This window comes from Magnolia sinica, chromosome 1, assembly GCF_029962835.1.
Source record: "Magnolia sinica isolate HGM2019 chromosome 1, MsV1, whole genome shotgun sequence".
Classification (NCBI taxonomy): Eukaryota; Viridiplantae; Streptophyta; class Magnoliopsida; order Magnoliales; family Magnoliaceae; genus Magnolia; species Magnolia sinica.
This window is the reverse complement of record NC_080573.1, coordinates 118,823,765-118,850,969: the sequence shown is the minus strand read 5'-3', so window position 1 is coordinate 118,850,969 and position 27,205 is coordinate 118,823,765. Positions and strand designations below refer to the sequence as shown.

At 38.9% G+C, this 27,205-nt stretch overlaps 1 protein-coding gene across 3 annotated transcripts in view; it reads right to left on the bottom strand.

Annotated features, from left to right (window-relative positions):
• Positions 1-26,865, bottom strand: part of LOC131255634 (protein ANTI-SILENCING 1-like) — a 47,436-nt gene extending 20,571 nt beyond the window's left edge. Inside the window, exons 1-8 of one of the 3 annotated variants that reach the window (XM_058256409.1) lie at positions 26,680-26,865; positions 26,432-26,503; positions 19,736-20,129; positions 11,997-12,169; positions 11,694-11,881; positions 11,044-11,606; positions 10,887-10,913; positions 9,411-9,503 (exon numbers count right to left, since the gene is read on the bottom strand). In XM_058256409.1, coding sequence (XP_058112392.1) covers positions 9,411-9,503; positions 10,887-10,913; positions 11,044-11,606; positions 11,694-11,881; positions 11,997-12,169; positions 19,736-20,080 — 1,389 coding nt within the window. In that variant the 5' untranslated portion in view covers positions 20,081-20,129; positions 26,432-26,503; positions 26,680-26,865. The remainder of the gene's footprint in view (positions 1-9,410; positions 9,504-10,886; positions 10,914-11,043; positions 11,607-11,693; positions 11,882-11,996; positions 12,170-19,735; positions 20,130-26,431; positions 26,504-26,679) is intronic. The other 2 variants (XM_058256402.1, XM_058256417.1) reach the window with 2 other exon arrangements.
• Between the last annotated feature and the right edge of the window lie 340 nt (positions 26,866-27,205).

Here is a 27,205-nt window from a genome sequence, read left to right as displayed (position 1 = left end):
TGTCCATCTGTTTTGCCACATAATTTTAAGGGTTTGTCCCAAAAATAAGGCAGATGCAAATTTTCTAGTGGTCGCGGCCACTCCACACGCAACAATGGTTATTGCCATTAAAAACCTTTTCTGGGCCACAAAATTTTTAGATCAAGCTAATATTGTTTTTTCCCTTTCATCCAAGTCCGTGTGAACTTATCAACAGGTTGGATGGTCAATAACTGTTACGGTGGACCCTCGGAATTTTTTAATGGTGGAGATCAATGACCACTGTTTCTTGTAGCGTGGTCCACTTGAAACTTGTATATTCTTATTTTTTAGGGACCATGTTATAAAATAAGCAGTCCAAACAAATGGACGGCATGGATATATGTACATATATCGAGGTGGGCCCCAAAGAGTTTACTTACGTAAACCCACCTCCCTGGGCCAATTAGTGAATTAGGTGGGACCCCGACCGTGAGGCCACCTCATTGTGATACAGTGTATCCACACCGTCAACTCATTTTGACAGATCATTTTAGGAAATGGGTCGAAAAATGAGGCAAATCCAAATATGAGGTGGACTGCACCACATGAAACAGTGGTCATTGAATGGCCACCGTTAAAAAATTTTGAGGACTACAGAAGTTTTGGATCAAGCTAATATTGATGTTTTCCCTTTATCCAGGTCTGTCAGACCTTATAAACAGATTGGATGGCAAATCCACATCACGGTGGGCCCTAGGAAAGCGTCAATGGTGGACACCATTGCCACCACGGCTTCCTGTGGTGTGGTCCACTTGAGACTTATATCTCCCTACTTTTTGGGATCATGCCCTAAAATGACATATCAAAATGGATGGACGATGTAGAGAAAACACATAAATCATGGTGGACCCTACAGAGCCCCTGATAGGAGAGTTCATCTCGAGCTAACTCGATCCACGCCCGTAAAAAAGGGCTCCGAAGCTTATTTTGAAAGCCAGAGAGGGTTACGGAAGGCAAGAACCCTCAAACCCCAAAATCCCTCCTAAATCTCGAGATTTCTCCGGATTTCTTCGAATTTTTTCCAAGCATGATACCGAAATCACTTGCGTTTTGATTGGGTTAGCTCGAGACAAACTCGAAGATTCTGTTTGCACTCACCTACGAACAGCACAACGCTTTGATTCGAATGGCCCACTAAATGAAGCTTCTGATCATGGCAATCTCTTATACAGGTACCAAATCCACCGTGTTGAAAGTTTCTCTCTTTTTTTTTCCTATTTTTTTGTTATTTACGCTATCCCGAGTCTCCCAACATCCCGGCCATGACCAGGTATGTGTTGTACATCAAAATATCGTGAAAAAATCACGATAAAAGTGATAATTTCATCGATATCACACGATATTTAGCGATATCGAACGATACCAAGTATTCCATGATTTTTTATATTTCTTAATATCTTTTTTAATTTCTTGGTATCTTTCGAAGGGTTTCATATTGCTGGAGCGCGATATCGATAATATCAGCCGATATAGTATCGATATTGTGAACACTGGTTGAGAGTGAGAGCTTATATATGAACCACCAATATGAGCAAATGAAGTGGTGGGTGAGTGATCAATAGAAGTTTTAGTTTGTCGATGATACACAAGAACAGGTTTTGGGACAAACAAGGAGATACCATATCATGATCTAGACATAAAACTGAAAGAGATAAGGTTAGAATTAGATTGTATAAACTCCCCCAAACTAGCAAGAGGACGGTGCAGAGATCTCCCTTCACCAAAAAAGTATGGAATCTCTTTAAAGAAGATGACATCTGGTGACATCTACTGACACATACCTCTTACAAGTCAAAAGGATCATAACACTTATACCTTTTCTGAGACCAAGAGTGACCTAAGAAAACACACTTTATGGCCAGAGGACTCAGCTTGCCGTTACTCCCATCAAGAATCTAAACAATGTATACCTAAAAACTTTAGGGGGTAACAGAAATGGTTTCTCCCATGGGTGCAAGATTTCAAATGAAGACTTGTGTGACAATATACAAGACGGACTACAATTGATCAAGAAAACAACAGTGAGGCATCATCCCAAAATCGTTTTGGAAGATTTATAGCGAGGGCATGAGTAACTTCAAGAAGGTGACAGTTATTTCGCTCAACTACATTTTATTGAGGGGTGCATGGACATGATGTAAGAGACAAGATACCATGATCTTGATGATCTTGCAATAAAGACAAAAAGGCATTCGACGTATACTCGTCCCCAATATCTGAATGTAAAACTTTGATGGAGCATTGAATTGGTTGGCCACTTCATTGTAAAAGAGCTTGAACATATCAAAAACTTCATGCTTGAATTTTAAAAGATAAACCCAGGTCATTCGTGTGTAATCATCAATAAATGTAACAAAATATTTATATCCAAAATGAAAGGTTACAGGAGCAGAATCCCAAACATCGAAGCGGACCAACTCGAATGGTATGAGTTTCCTCTTAGATAACCTAGGAGGAAACACGGTCCGACGATGTTTGGAGAACTTACAAGTTTCATAGTTCAAAGGATTTAATACAAATATAGAATGAAACAAAAGTTTTTGCCCAAACAAGATGGATGCCTTAAATGACAATGTCGTCGGGACACTTGACTCCTTATCTAAGGACAAGGCACTAGATACTATTGCAGGTGCATCATAAAAAATAAAAAATTCTTCCACGTTCATGCCCCCCTACCAATCATCCGCTTCGTCTAAAGGTCCTAAAACACAATGCGAAGGAAAGAAAGTTACTAAACAATTCAAGGATTTCGTAACAGAGAAGAAAGATAATATACTAAGAGGGAACCTGGGTACATGCAAAACTGAGGACAAGTGCATAGTGGGAGAGAGCTTGATGGAACCAGATCTAGATACAAGAGTTGGGTTTCCATCAACAATAGTGACTGAGTATGGTAGGATAGAAGGAAAATAGGAGCTAAACAAATGAGGCTTACCAGTCATGTGTGAGGTAGCTCGAGAGTCAATGACCTAGGAAGTGGGAGAGGCTACATGGAGGGCAGCACCTAACTGGACCATAGAGGCTCTGGAAGTGTCGGGGACCTCACACACATGCAATCTCATCAAGGCATAAGCCTCACAAGAAAAGAAAAAAATCACTTGAGGTAGACTTCTCTATTGCAATTGGCTCTAAAGACCTTGAAACTAATGGAGGCACTACCAGCCCCTAACACACTTGCTCAAAATGGGCGACCAAAAAGATCTAAGCAACGATCGACAAAGTAGTTGGCACCCCCACAATGAGTACAATAGCGAGAACCATTACGTCCACGTCCTCATCCACCACAACCATGACTACCACGTCCTCCATGATCAACATCATGGTCCCCGCCTTGAATACTCAATCCAAAATCTCGTTTGTCCTTAGTACCCCATGTAGGAACTTTAGTGTCATTGCTAAATGAAGATCGATCTACAACGGCATATGCAGATCAATCCCCTGTATAAGGAGCTTGTCAGAAGTGGAGCTTGATGATTTCATCATTTCTCAGTTTCAGAGAGTTTCTCTTAATCGGGTTAAGGACAAGTTGATGTGGAGCAAGGTGTCCCATATCGGTTACGTATCGGCCGTAACGTAACGGTAACGGTGGGGTCCGTTACAAGGGTGTAACAGGCGATGCCCCGATCTTGCTACCGTGACGGCCATTACAGGCCCGTTACAGGCGTTACGGCCGTTACTGACCCGTAACGGCTAGCCCGTAACGATCGAATAACAGTCACCTTTTTTTTTCATTTTAAGCTCTGTTTTTTCTGTTTTTTTAAACCACTTGCTTCCAAACTGTTTCGCAATCATTCTATTACTATTTTCGACCAATCTTGGCTTGGTTTTTAAGATAAAAACACATTATATTACGAATTTTCTTGAATCGAAGCTTGGTGGGCCATTTTTCAAAAATTCATCAAAAATAGGTATTTATACTTTTTTTGTATGTTTTGTTGTTTTAATCATAAAATATGATGTGTTAATCATAGTAGAACATGTTAATGTACATTTTATAGATTTGTGGTGTCATTTTATATTTTTTTATATTTTTTCTATTTACGCAATAATTTTGGCCCTTTTTTTTAATTCGGAAAATCATTTTTTAATGAATGGTTTGTTGTTTTAATCATACAATATGATGTGTTAATCATAGTAGAACATGTTAATGTGCATTTTACAGATTTGTGATCATATTTTATTTTTTTATATTTTTTTCTATTTACGCAATAATTTTGGCCCTTTTTTAAAAAATTCGAAAAATTATTTTTTAATGTATGTTTTGTTGTTTTAATCATTCAATATAATGTGTTAATCATACTAAAACATGTTAATGTGCATTTTACAGATTTGTGGTGTCATTTTATATTTTTTAATATTTTTTTCTATTTATGCAATAATTTTGGCCCTTTTTTTAATTATCAAAAAATCATTTTTTAATGTATGTTTTGCTGTTTTAATCATACAATATGATGTGTTAATCATAGTAGAACATGTTAATGTGCATTTTATAGATTTGTGGTGTCATTTTATATTTTTTTATATTTTTTTATTTATGCAATAATTTTGCCCTTTTTTTTAAAATTCGAAAAATCAATTTTTAATGTATGTTTTGCTGTTTTAATCATACAATATGATGTGTTAATCATAGTAGAGCATGTTAATGTACATTTTACAAATTTGTGGTGTCATTTTATATTTTTTTCTATTTTCGAATTAGTGACTTTATATTTTTATTTGCTTATATTGGACAAGTTTTGAAGCTTCTTAAGGTTTAGTTAGAACATAAAGTCATCTTTATTGACATAGGTCATACACTCATAGTCATACTCATATCTAATCTATATCTAATTATCTAGTATCTACCTAAACCTAAAGAAATGTCTGGGTCTAGCTAACGACAAGTGAGTGAGGATATTGGATGGCAACATTGTGAGAGGGTTGGTGGTACAAGGCACCAAATAAGGTGCAACTATTGTGATAGAATAGTGACTGGTAGAATTACTCATCTCAAACAACATTTGGCACATCGAAAGGGTCAAGTTGCAGCATGTACTAGAGTACCGAAAGAGATAATGCTTTTAATGCAAGCTAGTCTGAATGAGTCGAAGGGTAAACATGCTGTTGTACAAAAGAAGAAAGATGATGTTTTGGATGCAGCTCGACAGGAGATATTTGGTCCTAAATATATGGGCGTTCGTGATGAAGATATTATTGATTCTGACAAAGACTCAGATCGGGGTAACTATAGCTAGGAGAGAGACCTTGCGTCTATCTCGTGAAGAGGAAGAACGTCGCCGCATGTTTGGCACGCATGGGTCAGTGCGTGATACGCGCGGCGGGGGGGGGAGTGCAACTGCTTCTGCAGGTTTTTTTTTTTTTTTTGGGGGGGGGGGTAGGTTTGGTGGGTTACAACGTGTGTTTGGGAGCCGACAACAAGCATCTTCACGTGATGCCCCTATACGTTTGGATGAAGAAGTAAATGAGCCTAAGAGACCCTCTATTGATCCAATCCTGTTTAGGAAAGAACCAACTAAACAAAAGAAGATAAAACAAATGTAGAGTAGAACTTTCGTTGAGAAATTAGGTAGAGCAATAGCAAAGTTATTTATACATGCCAACATACCTCCTAACGCGGCCAATTCTCCATATTGGCAGGTGGCAGTTGATGCACCAGCAGAAGCAGGTGAAGGGATAAAAGCTCTCACGGCTAAGGAGATTAAGGGAAAATGAACAGATGCAGAGTATGTGGATGTGAAAGCATACGTGGCTACCTTTAAACCTGTATGGCAAGCCAGATGATGCACGATCATGTGTGATGGTTGGACTGGCCCAACCAGACAGCATGATCAACTTCATGGTGTACTGCCACTTCGGAACTATATACCACAAGTCAATTGATACCTCAAAGGTAACAAAATATTCTAATTATATTACTAGACTAATGGATAAAGTTGTGGAAGAAATTGGAGAGGAGAATGTAATGCAGATTGTGACAGATAATGAAGCATCATATAAGCTTGTAGGACATATGTTGATGGACAAGAGAAAACATCTTTTTTGGTCACCATGTGCTACCCATTGTATTGATCTTATATTGGAAGATATTGGGAAGAAGAAGAATGTCAAGGAAATGGTTGAAAGGGCAAGAGAAGTGACGATGTTTATTTACAATCATAATCAAATAGTCGCAATAATGAGAAAGTTCACGAAAGAACGAGAGTTGTTGAGGCCTGCGGTGACTAGATTCGCAACAAACTTTATAGCATTAGAGAGTTTATTCCAGCATAGGGGAGAGTTGAGTGAGATGTTCGCTTCCTGAGAATGGCTCAACACAAAATATAGGAAGAAGACATTAGGGACACCGGTTGAAGTTGTGAACACCATACTGGACAACAAATATTGGAAGAGGGTCAAGTCGATCCTAAAGGTGATGGAGCCACTGAAACCGACGAAACACCTACCATGGGCTTCCTATACGATGTCATGGATAAGGCAAAGTTGGCAATTCAACGTCATTGTAGAAGCTGGGAGTCTTATTGGAGGATGATCGACAGGAGATGGACAAGACAACTCCATCACGATCTTCATGCAGCAGGTTACTACCTAAATCCTAGGTATAGATATGCCCAATCATTTGTTGCGGATGATGAAGTTCGTGTCGGGCTAAAAAATGTGATAAAGATATTAGAGCCTGACTTATATCTGCAAATAAAGGCGTTGAATGAATTAGATACATTTGGAAATCGCCTTAGTAGCATTAGAGATGTTCTTGTACAACATGCAGTATCTAGGTTGCAACCGGCCGAATGGTGGATTAATTTTAGAGAGAGTACGAAGGCTCTCCAAAAAATTGTAGTAAAAGTTTTAAGCCAGACAACATCTTCCTCTAGCTGCGAAAGGAATTGGAGTTGTTTGTGCTTATTCATTCAAAGAATAGGAATAGATTGCAGACTAGAACATTAGATAGACTTGTCTTCATGCACTACAATACAAAACTAAGAATGCGACGACATCATAGGAGCATTACAGCTGTCGATGACGTAAACTACTGTCTAATAAACTTGGACAATATTTATGATGAGGATGACCCACTTCTACCTTGGTTGGAAACAAGGGAAAAGCAAATTGAAGAGGATAGTGAAAAATTGAAAATTGATGACCCAGAAATACGCAGAGCGTAACAAGAGAGTCGTGCAGATGTGTTGGACCTAGTAAGAGGGGCAGCGTTTATGCCAAGTACGGGTACGGCTCAACATCAAGAAAAGAGTACGAGCAGTGGTAGCGTGACCGTGTCGGATGATGGTGACGATGACCCCCCTGCCCCTGGTGCTGGCACTTCTGGTGTTGCTCAACGCCCTATACAGCCGTCTACAGATCGCGATGCCGATGAACATCGACGAGGTAGTACAAAGGTCAGACTTATGAGTGTACTGAGTCACGATACAGCCAGCAGGAGGGTACATCTAGTGGTGCACCAGGTCCAGGAGGTCCGGAATATTAGCAGGCTCATGGCCCTAGTTATTATGATGGATATTCTTATGGTCAATTGGATTATGATTATGGTGGTTATACTAAGCCTGTTCCATCACATTCATGTTGGAGTAATCCTCCCAATCAATATCCATATGATTATAGATATCCAGACCAAATTCAAGTTACTCATCACAGCAGACGCACTCTCAATCTCAAGATTCCCAACAGCTTGAGTACGGGCACCAATATGACTATTCGACGAGCACTGGTAGATATCCTTACTCGGGGTCAGAGTCGTTGCCTAGTCAAGATCAGTCATCCTCTGGTTTCGTTGATCTAGTATTTTCTTCTGGCACTGGATATTATGGATATGCAGATGCAGCACCTACACCTATTGGACAGCCTCAACCTAATGATGACGATGACGATGATGTAGAGGTCAAGCAACCACAAAAAAGCAATTTTCATTTTGATGGTGACTTGTGATTGTGAGTATATATTTGTATTAAGGTAAGTATTTGCAGCAGACAGCTCACAGTAGTATTATTCCAAGAAGCCAAGCACACACTTGACACTGCCAAACTTGTATTTAAAATAGCTCCCCTGACAACCAATCAAGTAATCCTTAATCAAGTTGACACTACTATTTATTTTTTTAAAATATTCTTGACTTGAGGATGACAGGTCAATGGTCATAGACAGGAATCACAGTCACGTCCACAGGTATGTTCGAAAAATTCCTCAAAAATAATTGCAAACACCTAATGTAAGATATTTTCATATTACATTCATTCTAATATATCTATCATTGATAGTAGATAGTTAGAAAATTAAATATATGAATTTTGTAGTTAAATTCAGGTTATTTGGTTCATAAATTCATCAGACAGTCCGATACAACTTCTCACCAAAGAGTGGACCGTTACACCACCATAAACATATTCCAATTTATAAATGAATGCATATTTGGAATGCTTAGAATATTCCGGATTTAATCCATATTTTTTCATATTTTTTTGGCAAAAAAAAAAAAAAAAAATTGCGCCGTTACAGACCGTTACGCCCCCCCATCGCCGTAACGCCCCCATATCCGTATCGGTTTTGGAAGGCACCGTTACACCAACCGATACCGATACGGGATACCTTGATGTGGAGTAAAGACAAACAGGAAAATTCTCAGTTTGGACCTCTATGGCTTGCTATCTCAATCCTCAATGGTAGAGCGATGTCACCACGCCACCTGTGTATCGCACCACAGGGACCCTTCCAAGGTTGAAGCTTTTGCTTGGTTGGTGGGAAGAAATAGGGTGTTCACTATGGACAATCTCTGGAAGCAATCAAGGGTTATCATCAACAGTTGTACTTTGTGCTTGTGTGACGCTAAGTCGATTGATCACTTGTTCTTCCATTGGTCATTTGTGGGATCAGTGTGGGAGCTTTTTTTCAGATTTATCAGTCTCACAAGTTTTACGTGAGACTATCGAGGCTCTTTTACTCGCGTAGCATGGGGGAGGACTAGGAGGGAGAGTTAAGAAATGGAGGCTAGCTTTGTTGGCCGGCCTTTGGACTTCTTGGTGGGAACAAAATAACCGTTGCTTCAAGAACGTGGGTTGGCATTATTGGCTTTTAGAAGGGCAGAGCTTATGGACTTGGAAAGGGCTATGTAATTGCTAGGGGGTTTAGGGTGCTACTCTTTGTTTAGGCTTTTGTTCTTTGTATAGCAATCTTTGTATAGTCACCCTATTTGGGTTCTTTTAACGATATTGATTAGCTTAAAAAAATCAGCAAGTCAACTGGTTGACCAAGTCTTGAGTAAGTCTTCATGCCAAATTGAAGTTTTAGTCAACTTGAAATCTGATCGAGTTGAGATAATTTTCTTTTTCAAGCTTTCAAACCATGGTTGATACTTTAAAACCACAGAGTATGATAGATACCTGTATTTCTGTTGAAGTGTAATCTGGATCCAAATTCTCTAGTATAACAAGTGTTCCTTGCTCATCAGCAGTCTTCATTCTATCTTCCCAAGGCTGACAATAATACAAGTGAGGAGTAATATTTACATTTCAATAACGAGATTATTTTCTTAATGTTCTCAACTAAAACGGTTTTAAGAAAATAAGCAAATAACATTTCCATCTTTTGCTTCTTTAAAGTGGGAAAGAACGGTTTCAAATAAAAAGCAGCGAGTGGAGCTTTGCGAAGCGAGCCAGCGCCCTATTATGTAAGGCGGTAACCAATACAGATTGAAATATGAGAATGCAGAACAGAACCCAACACCTCAAAAAAAAAAAAAAACAAACAAACCTACAACCCAACAAGGAAATTGAGAAAAACTAACTCCCAATGCTGTTGACACCAGTTTTAATATAGATATATGATTAAAACAGTGCTCACATGCCAACATCTCACACCCCTTGCTGCACCTTTCCACAACTAGTTTGACCTCACCCACAAAGGGCAATTTTCAAACACTTCATCTCTAGAGGATGCAGTGCTTAACGAGCTGCATACAAGGACCATCAAAATGTTATAACTACACATAAAACAGTTTTGTTGCGGTGGCCTAAGCATTTGATTAGTTTTATTAGACATTCTAGTACAATATTTCTGTAGTATAGTTGGTCTTCAGGCCCACTGACTGGAAATTGAGTTGTTCCTGTCTGGCAAACCTCTTTGAGTCTCACCATTCCTTTGTTGACAATGTAAACAGTGAAAGGCCCCTGCTTGTGTAGTTATAACATTTTGATGGTCCTTATATAAAACATACAAAAAATTTGTATGTTATCTCTCTCTCTCTCTCTCTCTCTCTCTCTCTCTCTCTCTCTCTCTCTCTCTCTCTCTCTCTCTCTCTCTCTCTCTCTCTCTCTCTCTCTCTCTCTCTCTCTCTCTCTCTCTCTCTCTCTCTCTCTCTCTCTCTCTCTCTCTCTCTCTCTCTCTCTCTCTCTCTCTCTCTCTCTCTCTCTCTCTCTCTCTCTCTCTCTCTCTCTCTCTCTCTCTCTCTCTCTCTCTCTATATATATATATATTCTTTAAATAACATGGCCATAGCTTCACACAAAAATCCTCGTAGCCCTTGCTATATTGAAATTAAAGCATGTGTGAACCAATTTGTTCCAAATATATTATCACTTTTCAGATCCATGAGATGCAACCGTAGAAGCTCAAAACCAAGCCAAAAAATGAAATTTGCTTAGAATCAGTGAAACAAAGAAAATGTATACTTCTGCCGCATCATATTGAACCAAACCGACTGGGTACAAAACCTAGATAAAAGTTCATAATTGACAACTCTGAGACACTGGCCAAACCATTACGTGCAGTGAAGAGAAGTTAAAGATTATTAAACATTGAAGTTGCCCATGCACAAAAGGTAAAAACAAGCCACAGAAAGTATAAGGAATTGCTACTCACAAGATTCCTGAACCACTTGCTTCTATCCTGTGTAGTAGAAAAAAAAAAGACAAGAAAAACCGAAAAGAAAGAAAGGATTAGCACAAAACATAATTTGAGACTGAAAATGCATCCTCTCTTCATTGTAAACAAATCCTAAAGGTTGCATACAACATACCACATCCGACCTTCTGGTTACTAATGACCTCTGAGCATCAGTTACAATGCCCTTCACTGCAAGTGCAGGAGCACCTTTGTGCAGTGTCCCCTCAGAAGGCTTAACCACCTTCTCATCCGTCTTCACCTTCTTAAAAGATTGGTCTTGCCTAATAGAATCTTTGACAATCATCGCTTTTGTTTTGTCTTCAGGATCACGGACATGAGTCTCAGACACCCTCTGTAAGCAAATGGCAGTCTTGCCCTTGCGAAGTGCTAATTCCTCAGAGGATTTAGCTAAAGAGTCATTGATCTTCCATTTCTTGGAAGGCATATTCCCAAATAAAACTGAACCAGGTGAACTTTCAGCAGATTTCAGACTCTGTGCATTTCCAACCGGGTGAACTTTCTCAGAAGGCATATTCCCAAATAAAACTGAACCAGGTTTACTTTCAGCAGATTTTGGATTCTCTTCATTTCCAACCCGACTTTCATTAACTTTACCAGACTTAGCCTCATCCTCATCAAAACTGATACTTCGTCTTGATTTGGTCTGCTCATCTGAAAAAGGTTCCACTCTACCACCTGCACCAAAAAGAATGTTGTCATCAACTTATTGCTTGGTTAGAACTCAATTCCTCCAAAAGGCCCATTTTTCTTTTCGGAAATCACCTTTGGAGACTGAACTTGTTGGACAACCAAGCTTCTTATCTTTCACTAAGGTTTCCTGTGATTTTCGCAAGTTGGACAGCAAATGTGAAGTTTCGCTGCTACTATTAATTTTCCCTTCATCATCCTTCAAATTAGTGTGTTTGGGAACCCCACTTGGACTTTGCCGCACTTTCCTATTAAAAAAATACCTAACTGCAACATATTGAGTCAGCATGTGCACACAAAATTTTCGAAAATTGTGCTAGAAATTAAAAGCCCATTTAAAAAATGGAGTGGTCGGGTGGACTCGCAAAAGAAAAACACATGCCTTCAATTCCAGCTATTGAATCCTCTATTCTTTCTGATATTGTATAATTTCCAACGTTAAATGTACGATAGAAAATGTAATCAGCCATTCTCAATTCATCGTCTGAAGGTTGTGGATTTCTCGTGTCCTTTGATGTGCAGATAACGTTGCATTTGCCAACAATCACTTCCTGGGTCAATTTCCAGAATATTAGAATGAACATTCACATCCCAAGAAATGAGATCTGCCCATAAGATAACTTTCACCAGAAGCAAATCGTATCCCTTTATTTAAAAAAATGCAACAGAATATGTCCAAAACACCTTGCCAAGTACTTCAATAGTGTGGAAGTTTTTCTAAGAAACCTATTAGCAGTTGAAGTACTCCGAAGATAATAGGATGACAGCATCAACATCCCCCAAAATGAGTGTAACAAGCTGTCAACTAGACACAACAGATGTTTCTAACAAGTAAAGAACTGGAGAGGAAAACCAATATTCTTGTGGGGGAAAAGAGAGAAATGGAGCAAAAACATTGTGATGCCATCAACTAGGTTTAAAAGCAGATGAAAAATAAATAATTAAGAAGATAAAATCTAAACAAGAAAAATCAAAATAATTAAGACAATCTAAACACGAAAAATCCAAATAATCACTTAGGAAACCTTTATAGATGCTTTTGCCCTTTCTTTTTTTCTTTTTCTCAGATACTATTGTCATCATTTCACTAACATGAGAAAATGACTATTACGTTGAGAAGAAGAAAGGCCTTGCTGGTGGGGCTGAAGCAATAACCCTAGCAGGCCATCGAAGAGTGGGCAGTCAGTCAGCATAGAGCAGCAGGGCAGCTCAAAGGCTATGGACGCAGACTTATGGAACATGGTGAAGAACTCTCAGCTCTATACTGCCATGGTGCTCAAAAAGGTGTGTTAGGGTGGGATCAATTAATTGCAAAAAGAGCAAAAGGATGTTGGGGCCAAATTTTCCAGGCTTCCTGACTCATGAAGATGTCCATCCCGAAGTGGTTGAGAACCAGCTTTCAAAGGCATGAAAGATCCAGCTTCCCAGAGTGACGAGGCTGGGATACCAAAAAGTATGTATTCGATTATCAAGCATGGAAGAGATGGCAGTAATTCTCATTGGCAGCAGATGTAGCTGGTCAAACAGAGTGGGGACACAAATCATACAATCAAGGCCATTGAGTGTGATCTTCAACATCCCACTCATGGCTTGGGCTGCTGAATCTTTGTCAGTGTTAGGAGATTTTTTAGGGTGGTAGAGGAGATTGAACATGGTTCTTGAGTACCGTAAACTTCCGTGACCATTGTAAGCGAGATTGGGCTGCCCGTGATCATGTTTTTTGGTCATCCTATTTGACAGGAACAAACCACGAGTTGGATGGACGGTCTTCACCATCAAGCATCTTGTACCTTTGCCCTATCCCACATGGGAGCATGAGTGTTCACAATGTTTGCAGTTCTTGTACTTGACCCTGACTAAACACCTGCATTGGAGGATGGCATCAAGTCTTAAATTCACAAGGCCCATCATGTCCGGATCATATCGACTTGATCGTGTACTAGCTTTGGCTAATCCTTGAGGCTGTGGTGGGATGGTCCTAATATTGTGCACTTCGGCTCAACTTGTGAGGTTACATTGCTGACTAACAAACAACTGTGGTTTGGCATATGCATTAGGATGCGTTTAAAGCTCACATACTCCAATATGGGATCCACTCATTTACTCAAGATGCAAATTATGGACTGATCTTGATGGTTGGACCGTCCATCAAGTGTTTTATGGCTGGCCGGCACGTTTGAATGTTTTCAAAAGGTCTACCAATCAGTTTCAACCGTTGAATTTACGTTTTGAATGTCCCATTAATATATTTTTATCATGCTTAATGGGACATTCAATGGTTGAGATCAGTTGGTCCATCTCTTCGGCTTACACGGGATTTATGGAATGGGGATAGTGGCTACTGAGAGTGGAAGGATTTGGTCAATTTGGGTGAATGGCATGGTGTGCCGTAAAGGCCATTACGTAAAGGTAATGGTGGCAACCGTTACACATTATGGGGTCGTAACGGCTGTAACAGCCATTATGGCAAAAATTGACCCGTAATTGCCGTTAACGGCACGTTACATCCCCTATAAAGGCCATAATAGCCCCGTAATGGTCTATTACGAGACACATAGATGTTTTTCATACTTTTTAATCAACATTATGGGGAAGATACAGGTTTTTCAGGAGTTTTTTCAATAAATAAAAAAATAAAAAAGAGAGACCGTAACGACCGTTACGGGGCCGTAACAACCGTTATGGCCCGTATTGTAAAGGTAACGGTGGTGGGCGTTACGACCACCGTTACCGTTACAGAACACCTTGGACTGAATGGATAGAGACAATCCAGACAAATCATAAATCAATTTGGTGCTTCAACTAGTTGAGAAGTAAGAAATCACTAAAACAAAAACTAAATGATTTAACCTTGAAGAAAATATATATCATTTTATCTCTTAGAAAGAACAAAATAGCATAACTTACCTTTTCTAAATAATTCTTTCTTAAAAAAAAAGCTATACGATTTAACCTTGAAGAGAATATATATCATTTAATCTCTTAGAAAGAAGAAAATAGCATAATTTACTGTTTCTAAACGATTCTCTCTTCTTCTTTTTTCTTTTCTTTTTAAAAAGTTTTTTTTTCTAAATGATTCTTAAAGACCCCACCAATTTAAAAACATAAAATGAAAGCCAAGTGAAGCTTAAAATAGAAGAGAACAAGTATAATTTAAATCGTAAATCATGGGATTCAAATCATAGGATTCATATAAAAAGGCATTCAAGGTGGTATTCAAATCATTTTGCTTAAGATTCAACTCAAATCGTAAATAGTAGGATTTTGACAACACTGGGTAATGCAACTATTCATGACAAAAAGGAACTCAGATGCCTGATTTGTAGTGCGTGAGCACAAGGATTTCAGGAGGATCTCTTGGCAAAAGGGTGTCAGTAGTGAAACAGCGTGACATGGAAGGGAAGTAGCTAGAAAGGTGACACATGCTGGTGTGGAGATGAGCTCAATCGGGAGGAGGCCCCCCCGCTATCATAGAATGCGATGGATAATTCTGAGGAGATGAAGGTGTACCAGTTTTAGTAGCCTGCAATCCACTGAACAAGGACCCCAGGGCCACACAGCAACAATCAGCAAGTGTGTCAGCAGATAAAACAAACAGCCTTTCAATTTTCAAATTGTCGGTTGCAAGCACATGTGAAGGTGACAACTGTCATCCATAGATACAACTAGCTCAAAAGGTCGGTTGCAAGCACATGTGAAGGTGACAACTGTCATCCATAGATACAACTAGCTCAAAAGGTGCGCTCAAGTTCTAAGGATGGGTTGTAGTTCCTGTGACAAGGACAGGGAGTGTCTCAAGGGCTTGGCAATGCAAAAGGAGCCCTCTAAGTTCAAGGTATATATCGACATATCGTCAGGCGGGCCCTCAGACTCATTAGCTAATGGTAAGATGTTTGTTGGTCCAGTGATGGGCATCGTTGTTTCAACAGGTAAAGATATATGTATGCTGCTAAATCTGGAGCATGCAAGCCACAGCTTGAAATGCAAGTCGGGGCTCTCAGGTGTGGACGATATAGCAGGAATTGTCAACACTTCAAAGACGTGCAAAGGGAGGTAAATAGAGAATGTCTCAGAGTCCTACGGATCTTATGATGGAAGCATTCAATCACGATCCTACTTCTGTTATGGAAACTGTTTCTTTATCAGGGTTTGATAGCACTGAAGCAACAACAGCAAATCTAGAGTGCTCTGCTCCTAATCAAGGTCTTCCTCGACAATGCATGTATAGGCGTTTGATCACAACTTTTTGGGTGTACAGTTGATTAGGAGCACAATAGTTACAATCTCATTATTTGTCCAGTGCCCATTTGAGGCATTAAACCAGATCAAATGTTGGGCACTCTAGGTAGAAATGATGGAGCAGATCTCTGACAAGGAAAACACTAATTTGGCATCTAGCCAGGTGGCAGAAGTAAGGTAAGCTGATGCTCGTATAATGCAATGGGTAAGTGATGTGATCCATAAAGTGGGGAGAATGGTGAGGTTGTCATTAAGAGAAAGCAATGACAACATGGAAGCCTTATTCTGTTTAGTGGAAGAAAGGGATAGAATCAACAAGGAGAAGCAAGCCCAAACTCTAGTGAGTGCAAAGAAAGGTAAGAGGGAATGCCTAAACTTATCCTCTTCAATCAACTAGGACAACTGGGTTAGGGAGATCATGCAAGGTTCTGGTGATGGCTCTGGAAGCATACTGGCTCCTAACGGATCGAGCAAAGATTCAAGAGGCTGAAGGTAGGGAAGGGAGAATATCAGTGGTGCCATATGAAGACTCTCATGGAATGTAAGAGGGATGGGGTGCCTGAATAAAAGGAGCCAAAATAAGCATTTTGCAGGTTATAGAAAATTCAATTGGCTGCTTCGGAGGAAACCAAGAAAGAGAATTATGATAGATCTTTTACCTGCTTGGTTTGGGAGGAAATTTTGCGATTGGGTCTCATTGGGTGACATAAGAGCTTCTAGCAGTATCCTGGCAGTGTGAGATTCATATTTGATTTTCAAGGAGGAATAGTATGTTGGTCATTTCTCAATCTCAGTTTAGTTCAAAAGTGTCAACTCGGATCATCATTGGGTTTTCATGGGTGTTTATGGCACAAATGATCCGAACACTCGCCTCAGTTATGAGAGGAATTGAATGGTATTGGAAGTAGTGTTTAGGTGGAACTTTAACATAGCGAGGCATCCCTATGAGAAGATGAATGGCTCCATTACTCCTAGAAGCATCAATGAATTTTCAAAAATAGTGGAAGGACAATCTCATTGAATTTCCTCATATTGATGTTAAATATACATGGTCTAATCAACAAGAGGGTGCCAATATCAAGGATTGATCATTGTCTCCGCTGAATAGGAAAAATTATTTTCACGTGCCATTCAACATGGTTTGGCTCGGCCATGTTTGATCATTGTCCAACTCTTTTTGAATCCACCGAGCAATTGTGGGACCCAATCCCTTTCAACTTGAGCTTGCGTCTGTAGAATAAAGTAATTTCATCACTAAAAAAATAAATTAAAAATGATGATCTAGCTTCAATGTGGAGCGATATGTTGGTTACTTGGTTTCAAGCTTATGATGAAGCTAAAACTGCTTAAAGGCGAGATTTAAGAATGGGAAGGATCAAGGTTGGTTTGATTTAGGAAGAGAAGACCAGATTACTAAAGTCCATTCAAATTAACAATAGAAGAAGAGGAGCCCACGCAAGAAGAAGATGTTTTGGAGCATCATATACTGAACTCAAAAAGAATATGAAACAGGACGAAATAAAATGGCATCAAATATCCCAGGCAAGTTTGGTAAAAAGAAGGCAACAAAAACACAAAATTCTTTAATGGCATTACAAGTACAAGGAGAAGAAATTGTATTCACAATGTTGTGGTTAAAAAGGAAACAATAGAGGAAAAGATGTCACTTGCGAGACAATATTAGTTAATATTAGTTATTACTCTGACTTGCTAGCCAATGATGGTTGAAGTAGCGATGCATCCAAGACCACAAGGTGGTCAATCAGAAATCAGGCCCATTCAAGGGTCCTGATCTAGGACCGAGAACACTTTGAGGGCCAAGATTGGTCTGATGCAAGATCAACAACTTGGATATGCATTCTAGACTATATTAGCAGTCAGTTGTTAGAGTTCAAGTGAGTATGCAACTTGTTCAACAAGTTTCCCTCAATATTTTCGTCATTATTTTCAGAGGCCATTTTCTGGGCATTAAACGATGACCAAATGAAACGAAATTCGTTCTGTTTGAAAGTCCACTGAGTTAGCTTTCAAACAATGCACTTCCGATGTCTTTTAAGCGACTCGTGGCCAATTTTTAGAAGGCATGTATGGTTGTGAAGGGATCAAGGGATATTTTCATCATTTTCTAAATTTTCTAGAAATAAATGGTTAGGATCGTATTAGGGTTTTCTTTCTTTTAAAATAAGTACATAAACATGTAAAGAATATAATATGAGTTACTATGGATAATTGAATAAAATATTTTCCTTGTGTTTAAAACATAAGTTACTTTCCTTTTAGCACGTATTACCTATGGTAGAAGAAGAGCAGGGAATAGGAATTACTGCCGTAGTGGCTTGTAGGTGGTTGGATATTTACCCCCAGTCCCTTATCTTCATTTTTTTGTTGCCATTGTGAAGAAACTTTGTGGTCTAATATCAAGAAAAACTGAACTTATCCTGATTGGGGCTGCCCTTTTTCTAAAGGTCATCAAGAGGATTCAACATTGTAGCAAGGACCGATCTCACTTGAAGGACTGAACTCTGCAGACCAGGAGACACCCTTCGACTAGCTTCTCCTCTTACATATCGTTAGGCCTGGCAAAGGGTGGGCCCAGGTTACTTTAGGCCCAGAATTTGAACTGGCCTGGTTGGGCATGTTGGGCTGGCCCTCTTCAAAATTTTGATTTCACTAGGCCTAGGCTTGAGCCATTGCTGCCCTTAATAATTGCCAACTATCCTCTGAGGGAAGAGATTCCCAGCCCAAGACCTGAACGTGCTGAAGCTCAAAGTTGAGGTGAAGCCCAGCAAGAAACTCAAATATATTTTGTTATTCCATCTACTTTTTGAGCTCTTTGGGAGTGGCAGCAGCTGGTTGGCAAATCTAGAAGCTATGATGATACAGTGAAATTACTCGCATGGTATGTAAAGAAAAGACAATGATGGTGATGATGACAGTGAGAGAAGAGGGTGTGTAGAGAATAGTTAAATCCCTCACACCCAAACATTTCATTATATTACATATAAAAAATAAATAAATAAATAAAACTAAGAAACATAAGAAGGTATGGTGTCCTGAGGGAGCACCAAATATAACCAACACAAGTACAATAAAATACTCCATAGTCCATGCCTACACATGTAAGTGGTAACCAAAACGCATGCACACTACATCTCCTGCAATGACAAAGAAGGAGCTTCCTGTTATGCACACAATACTTACAAGTGGTCATTAGATACGGATCATTGATACGATGGACCAATCATGGATGGGGAATGCCCTAAAAATCTTGTCGGTTGGGAGATTATTGGCATCCAGTCTTTCACCAAGTGAGTGTGTGCTATTGTTGTATTCTTTACTTAACCATCTATATGCAGGCCAACAATCAATGAATTAGGAACATCCCATCTGGAAGATTTCTGGGACATCGACAGTCCATGATCCATCAGAACCACATATCCTAACCACTTATAATAGTTCAGTTTCTTCATGAACTTGACAAGAAAGCCTTTCATAGAACCATGTCAAACAGGGGCACCTTTTCCAACATTTACCTCCAATGAGTTACTCTACAAAAGGAGCTGAGAGCGAATCTTTGTATGTCAGAGACAATTATACATTGTCTTAATGGATCTTACACCCTTTTCTTTCTCTAGTAAAAAGAAAGTTACCTTGCGAAAGAATAAAAGGAACAATCATATTTAGAAAAAGGGAGATTCTTACAAAAGTAATTATTTGTGAAGTAATTTGATGCCATAATATACTGTGGATTGTGGAACAATTCAAGGTATATTGGTATTCTGGAATATGTATCACAAAAATAAACATCATCTAATTATACAAGCGTGAGAGAGAGAGAAGATTAAATGACAAAGGGATGAACCAAGAATCGAATTTACCAAAGGATTAACATTGGAAACGCCTATTCCTTCACCACATGCCAGAAAGATCTCATTCTTAAGTGGTACGTCTTCGAACCAGTTGACAAGTTCAATGGGGCGGAAAAACCACACGACCTTTATTCTTCTTCTATGATTTGGCTTCTCCCATATTTTTATAATCTTCCCAATATAGGGTTCAGGCTCATCTTCCGTGTGCAAATATACACAGTCATAGAGCGAGTATTCCATACCATCAAACGTAAAAGACTCATAAGTTTGGAAGTTTTTCCCATACACCCCTCTCTTCTTTCCCCACCTAAAATTGTAGTTCTCTCCTCTGTCTGCTTCTTTAGAATGAGACATAGCTCGAAATGGCTCTAGATTGAAACAGATTAGGCCTGTCTTTAAGATCCTAAAACAAGAAACATCAACAAAGTACTTTATGGAGGAAGGAACAATAGTAGAAGACCTTAAGCAAAACTTCAAAACATATCATCAAAACGATTCTTAAATTTGTGAGATACTGTAGTATAGACAAATGAATTTAAGTTCAAGCTAGGATCTAACTAGAATAGAATCACTAATGTGTATAACCAAACAAGGTATTGAAGATTTGTAAGGAAGCCTGCAAAAAGTCCTTGAATAGTTGTCAAGAAACTCTACGGCCATGTAGTATACACATTCACCTTATTACACCATACGGGAGAAATGAGTCCCCAAAAACATCAGTAGTCAATGTGCACACCCCAATAAGCGTCCTTTTTTTTTTTATGTTTTCGCCTTTTTCATGTATTCTCTTTATTTTAAGCGAAGAGGAATCCTAGGAACTCATTTGATAGTCATGTTCATAAAGATAATGTATCAATTAGAACTATGCACATTAATCTATTGTGAATTTTATATAGTCAGGGGTTGTGACTGCAAGTAATCTAGCTCTGTAGAAGAGGCCCTTCTTTGATAATGAGATCTTACTTGGTCTGGCTACTTGACACTTCCTGGAACAATCTACTCAATTCTCTAATCACTATCCATGGTCTTAGTGGATTGTTGCATTCTTTACCCCTTTAATAAAGTTATCATTATCCACCTAAAAATTTTTGTGAATGTTAACGCATAATATAGGAGATGTCCAGCCCTCTCTCTCTCTCTCTCTCTCTCTCTCTCTCTCTCTCTCTCTCTCTCTCTCTCTCTCTCTCTCCCCTACATGGTATCAAAGCAATTAAGAGATTTGATGAGCTAGCTAACGGACAAAAGACTCAAAGGAAATTTAGGGACAAAGGATAGAAGACAATGAAAGAGGAGAACTTCGATGAACAATACCCATTCCATATACTCTAGACTGGGTACCATCTGCCAAGATGACAACCAAAAAAAAAAGCACTAAATTCACCTTTCATATGGTCAGAAGCTCTAAAGTCAATGACCCATGGAGCAGGAGACTTGAATCCTACACAAACCATACTAGGGGTCACGAATGCAGCCGTAAGAGTGAAAATAGCAACAAAAGTCAGAGGAGCAGGCTAATTTCGTAGATTTTTCAACAACTTAGAATACTCTTATTAAGTGCAACCATCTCTCCAAACATACGTGGCGGTTGCGTTGTAGAAGTAGAACTAGTCGGATAAGACCCACTACTCTCTCCAATGTAAGATGCTTGATTAGTCCATGTTGTCTTTCTACGAAGATCCCAACAAATTTTAATCGAATGATTTGTAAGCCCATAATGTGTGCACTTTCTAAGTCCACGACCTTCTCCAACTTCACCACAACCGCCTTAATTACCTCTGCCACTGCGACCACCACCCCTACCCCGTTTAGAAAAGGATACAAGAGCAAAGCTATCATTGGCTCCACTCATAAACCCTAGGGATACACATTAGAGGGGTGCATATACCTCTTTCAAAGGTGCATATACCTCTTTCCCAACCGACCATGGGGGGTGATGATAAAATGATATGGGGATTGATAACGAACACTTCATCTGACGAAGAAGAAGAAATAGGGCAATATAAAAGTTGTCAAATCAATTAGAGCAATTAATTTGTCCCCACGAAAATACACTTTGGATCTGCTCAAGGAGACTGGTCTCCTTGGCATAAAGCCAATTGATACACCAATGAATCCAAATAACTTGTTGGGGATCAAGGAGATGAATTTGAAGACCTAGGGAGAAATAGAAGATTAGACGGGAAGCTCATATATTTAACTATCACTCAGCCAAGCATATCTTATGTTGTGAATGTGGTGAGCCAATTTATGAGCTCTCCAAGGTTACCTCACACAAATGCAGTTATTCATATTCTGCGGTATCTTAAAAGGGTACCAAGTCAAGGAATTCTATACAAAGGGTACTCTAATGCAGACTGGGCAAGTTTTTTGACAAATAGGCAATCTATAAGTGGGCATTGTACATTTGTGGGAAGAAATCTAGTCACGAGGAAGAGTAAGAAGTAGAGTATTGTGGTCTGATCAAGTGCTGAAGCAGACTATAGAGCAATATCCCATACTACTTGTGGGTTAATGTGGATCAAGAAACTATTGCAAGAAATGAGGTTTGTAGTGTATATACCTATGCAATTGTTCTGTGATAATCAGGCGGCATCCCACATTGGCAAGTAATTAAGTCTATCTTGAAAGAAATAAATATATTATGGCTTACTATCACTTCATACATGAGATCTTCAGTGGTGAAATCTCTACAGCATATATCTAATCTCTAGATCAGCTTGCTGACAATATTCACCAAGGCCCTTCCTCACAATCATCTGCACATATATACTCCAAACTTAGCATTGGGTTAAGGGGGAGTGTTAATGCATGAGTGTGTGGACCATACAGTTGTATGGCCCATTTAGCCTTTTCTATTTATTCCTATTGTTTTATATTAGAGTAGGGCTTTAATTTAGGACGTATTAGGGCCCTTCCTCACAATCATCTGCACATGTATACTCCAAACTTAGCATTGGGTTAAGGGGGAGTGTTAATGCATGAGTGTGTGGACCATACAGTTGTATGGCCCATTTAGCCTTTTCTATTTATTCCTATTGTTTTATATTAGAGTAGGGCTTTAATTTAGGACGTATTAGGGATTTTTGCTCTCTCTTTTTTAAGGGAACTTTTTTTAATTTCATCTATTTATTAAATAATATAAAAGGGGAAGGGAGGGACATCCAACCCCTATGCCCTATTTCTCTCTCTCGTTGTTTCTTCTCCCAACTCACTTTTCTCTCTCTTTCTTTCTTCTCCTTTTATTATATAACCTAAAATGAATATAATCGCATACATTAAAGTTCTGAGGTTATTCCCACGATGTTCTGTTAAAATATGTAATAAAAACACATCAAAGTAAAAACTAGCGAACAACCAAGGAATTTCAAATTCCATAAGCTTTAACACCAAACCTAGAGGTCGAAGACTCAAAAACTCAGCTTTCAATAGGTCAAGCCGACAGTGGGAAAAGAATGGCTGAGACACCATCAAATATACATGTCAAAACACACTAGAAAGATTCTTGTGTTTTCCATTTTTCTGATATTTTACACTACTTTTTTAGCCCAAAAAAAAAAAAAAAAAAAATTGCACCAATATGGCCCATACCATATCAATTGATTTGTGGGCCCAAACGATAGGAGGCATGACTAGTGGACTTCCACATCACAAGAACTGTCAAAGCCAGGGATAACTTTTCCTTATAAAACATAGGATCGAGGGATTGCATCTTATGTAGTACCAATACACCACCTAGCAACTCGTAGTGCTGCTCACTCCATACACCTGTGGGGCTTTACACTTGCCAAAACCTAGCCCAATTCTATTATCAACTATTGTGATGCAATTCAGCGCGCTAAATTAATATGAAATCAACTCAATCACAATGATTGACTATAACAAAGCAAAGCAACGAGAAACATGCGAATACAACGTAGAGAGAGAGAGATGAGCAACTAGAGAACTGATTTTAAGTAATTAAGATTAAAAAAGGTCAAAACAATTCAATAATGGAGAGAATAAGGCAGAACCTCCAGCCTTTCTACATGTACTATTATGCCTCTTCCTTAAAAATCTCACTCAAACACATCATCTTTGACACTTTCTACACAATCTTTGACCTAAATTTGGACTCCAAAAACTTACCTATTTCAAATACATTTTTAGAACCTTCTAGAACTTTTCTTGACTTGTGCACAATGTTACATGGGCACAAATATGAGGAATATTGGATTTGCCGGACAAGACTCAGCCAATGTACACATGCCAACTAAGTCATCTGACAAGAAGCCACAGATTTATTTGCATGTTTGACTACACCATTATGTGTAGCAGTGGGTACAAAGTTCTTATATCATTCTCATTCTTCTCCATTCATAGCATTTCATTTATTTTTCAAAAGAAAGGACTCAATTACAGCTGAAGAGGGCACAATATTAGTGTTTTTAGTAGCGTTGTAGCGTAGAGTACACTACATAGCGTAGCGTAGTGAAAACGCTACGTAGCGTACACAAGTAGCGTAACTCCCAGGTAGCGTAAGCTATAGGGTGTGTAGCATAAGCTACAGTACATGTAGCCTATGCTACATGTACGGTAGCGTAGATAGCGTACACTACTTGAAATCTCATTTTTTTAAAGTGTTTTTTCTATGTTACTTTAAAACCTACTTTAAAATGGTGATGACTTATACTATGCATGGCACTACATTAAACTAATCCGGACCATCCAAATTGTGGTCCATATCATGGTAGAGCACTAAAATCAATCCGGACCATCCAAATTGCAGTCTATATCATGAATTTGTGATGTATCAATAAATAAATAAAAGAAAAAGTCACACTCAGAAATGTCTAAAGGCAGAGAGAGAGAGAGAGAGAGAGAGATTTTGCATGGAAATAAGTGGTTGATGATTCAGATTCATAGTCAAGAACTCATAGAAATTATGCATTTTTTAAATTTTATCATATTTTCTATTATTTTAATTTAAAATATTAAGGAATGCATAGCTTACGCTACAAGGCATAGAGGGTCAAACGCCACGCTATACGCTACAGGCTATTTAAAACATTGCACAATACCAAGTCATAAAATCTTTTTTTGTGATCTCTTTTTATGAAATCCTTGGAGGGGAATGTTTAGTAGTGAAGGTGGTATGAAAATCAGTATCTGGCATTATGAATTGGATACATGCTACCAAACAAATTTCCCAGCAAGGACATCATACATGTAAATAATCACAACCGAACATATCAATACATGCTAATCGAACTCGTGACTTTTTAAGTCCAAAGACAATGATTCAATAAGGAAGAAGAAAAGTTGTAAAAAAAAAAAAAAAAAAGAATGCAGAAAAAATGTTCCTGAGGTAAGGAGACGCTTTGCAAGAGCCCCAATCCCATCTCTGAATTAGTCAGGTCATCCACCACATAATTAGGATACTATAAAAATGAGATCATATTAGAAAACATCAAAACCACCACAAAAAACCAAGGAACAAGGTAAAGCAACTTAAGCCATTGAATGACCAAAAGGACATTGCCATCAATCCACACTAGGGTTGGAAAGATATCTTGAGAAAAGATATCCAAACCTATGGATAAAAAAAGATAGCCTTGATTGTCAAAATGTTTACAATAGGACAGAGCCACATGCTAGTCCCCTGTCAAAAGGCTGCCAACTCGAATGTTATAATAACCATTAAAACAGCATTTAAGGGATCCATATATTCTTTTTTTTTCTCTACAACTCCCTTGGTAATGGCCATCAACCATTACCATAAGGAAACACAGTTGGTCATTGCATTTCATAATGGCAATTTTAAGATCTTGATAATAACCAGGCACTAAACTACAGATATTTTTCTTCCAAGTCTCTATTAGATTCACCTACATACATTCAATTCCTTCATAACTGACATGCAACCATTGCCATTATCACATATGGTGGGCATCAGATATGCTATGTATTTCCTCTGCTCAGAGATAGTGTAGTGTGTGTGAGTGACCCAAGGTTCAATCCCTGGCAGTGTTACCTTTCAAATAAATAAATAAACAGGAAATTCTACAAGGAGGGGTTATGTATACTCCAAGGAAGAAATCGAGTCTTATAAATGATCCAAACTGAAATCGAGTCGTTGGAGATATCCAAGATTACTGATCTCTACAATTCATAGCAAGAAAAACAATCTTCAAGATTTGAATGAACATAAAAAAGAAAATAGTATTATGCGATGACCAAAAGAAATAGCATGTGTAGTAGAAGCCCAACAACGGTTCATGGCAGGCCCATGTTCATGTAGTCTAAACCATTAATCTGGTGGGCCCCATCCTGGCCCTATCAGATGATCCTAGCCAGAGCATTGGCCAAAAATGGACGATTACATCAAACCATCCCATATCTTCCCTATCAGATGATCCCACCCTTCTGATTGGTGGTCTCAAGTGGACAGTTACATCCAATGGTTGGCAGGTTACCAATCAGATAGGTAGAATCATCCAATGGGGGGAGATTTTCAAGGCATTTCCCATTCAAGTTTGAACACCAAAAGGTGGTCCCCACATTTACAGTTTTTTTGTGCAGATTGCTCCATTGAACATTGTATTCATCTAAGAACTTCAAAGGACAATAGACCCATCTTCAGAAATCCCCCGAAAATGCAAAACTGACAGATGGTGAAGAAAATCTACAAAACCAAGCAAAACTGTAAGAAAAGAAAGAGAATAATACCTCTTCAGAGAATAAACAACCCCATGACGATACAGACATATACTGAAATCCAATAAATGGGTTCTTCTTGAACTGAAAAGACAAGAAGATTTTTCTGTGAGACTGCTGGAAATACGTCATCTGGAGAAAGAATTAGAACAAGACCATGAAATGAAGGAAAGAAGATGCAGAAAGAAAGGAAACAGTGTCTAGCGACACAGACAGACAGAGAGAGAGAGAGAGAGAGAGAGAGAGAGAGAGCGGTGCACCTTCCTCGCTCCTTGAATAGAGAACGTGACGAGTGGTGTATAGCAGAGAGAGAGAGAGAGAGAGAGTGGTGTATTGCAATTTGCAAAGACAGACGGTGAAAGAGGGAGACGTCCCTCCGTCGCACGTCGGACAGAGCACCTCAGTGATGCATTTGTACAGCCAAAAACGAAGAGCAGAAAGAACGTTTTTCCGTTTTGGCGCTCAAGAAGGGGAAGCGGATTGCATCGCGTGTCGACGTCACCAAGTTCCGTGGGCCCCACTATAATGTATAAGTTATATCCACACCGTCCGTACATCTGGAGATATCATTTTAGTGCATGGTAGATAAAAATCTACAATGGACCACACTATAGAAATTATTGGGAAACAGTTGAAACCTTCTTAGGCCCATCATGATGTTTATTTACCATCCAACCTGTTCATAAGCTCACACAGACCAGGATGAAGGGAAAACACAAATACAATATTGATCTAAAATTTCTGTAGCCCCCAAGAAATTTTCAATGGTAGGCGTTCAATCCCCAC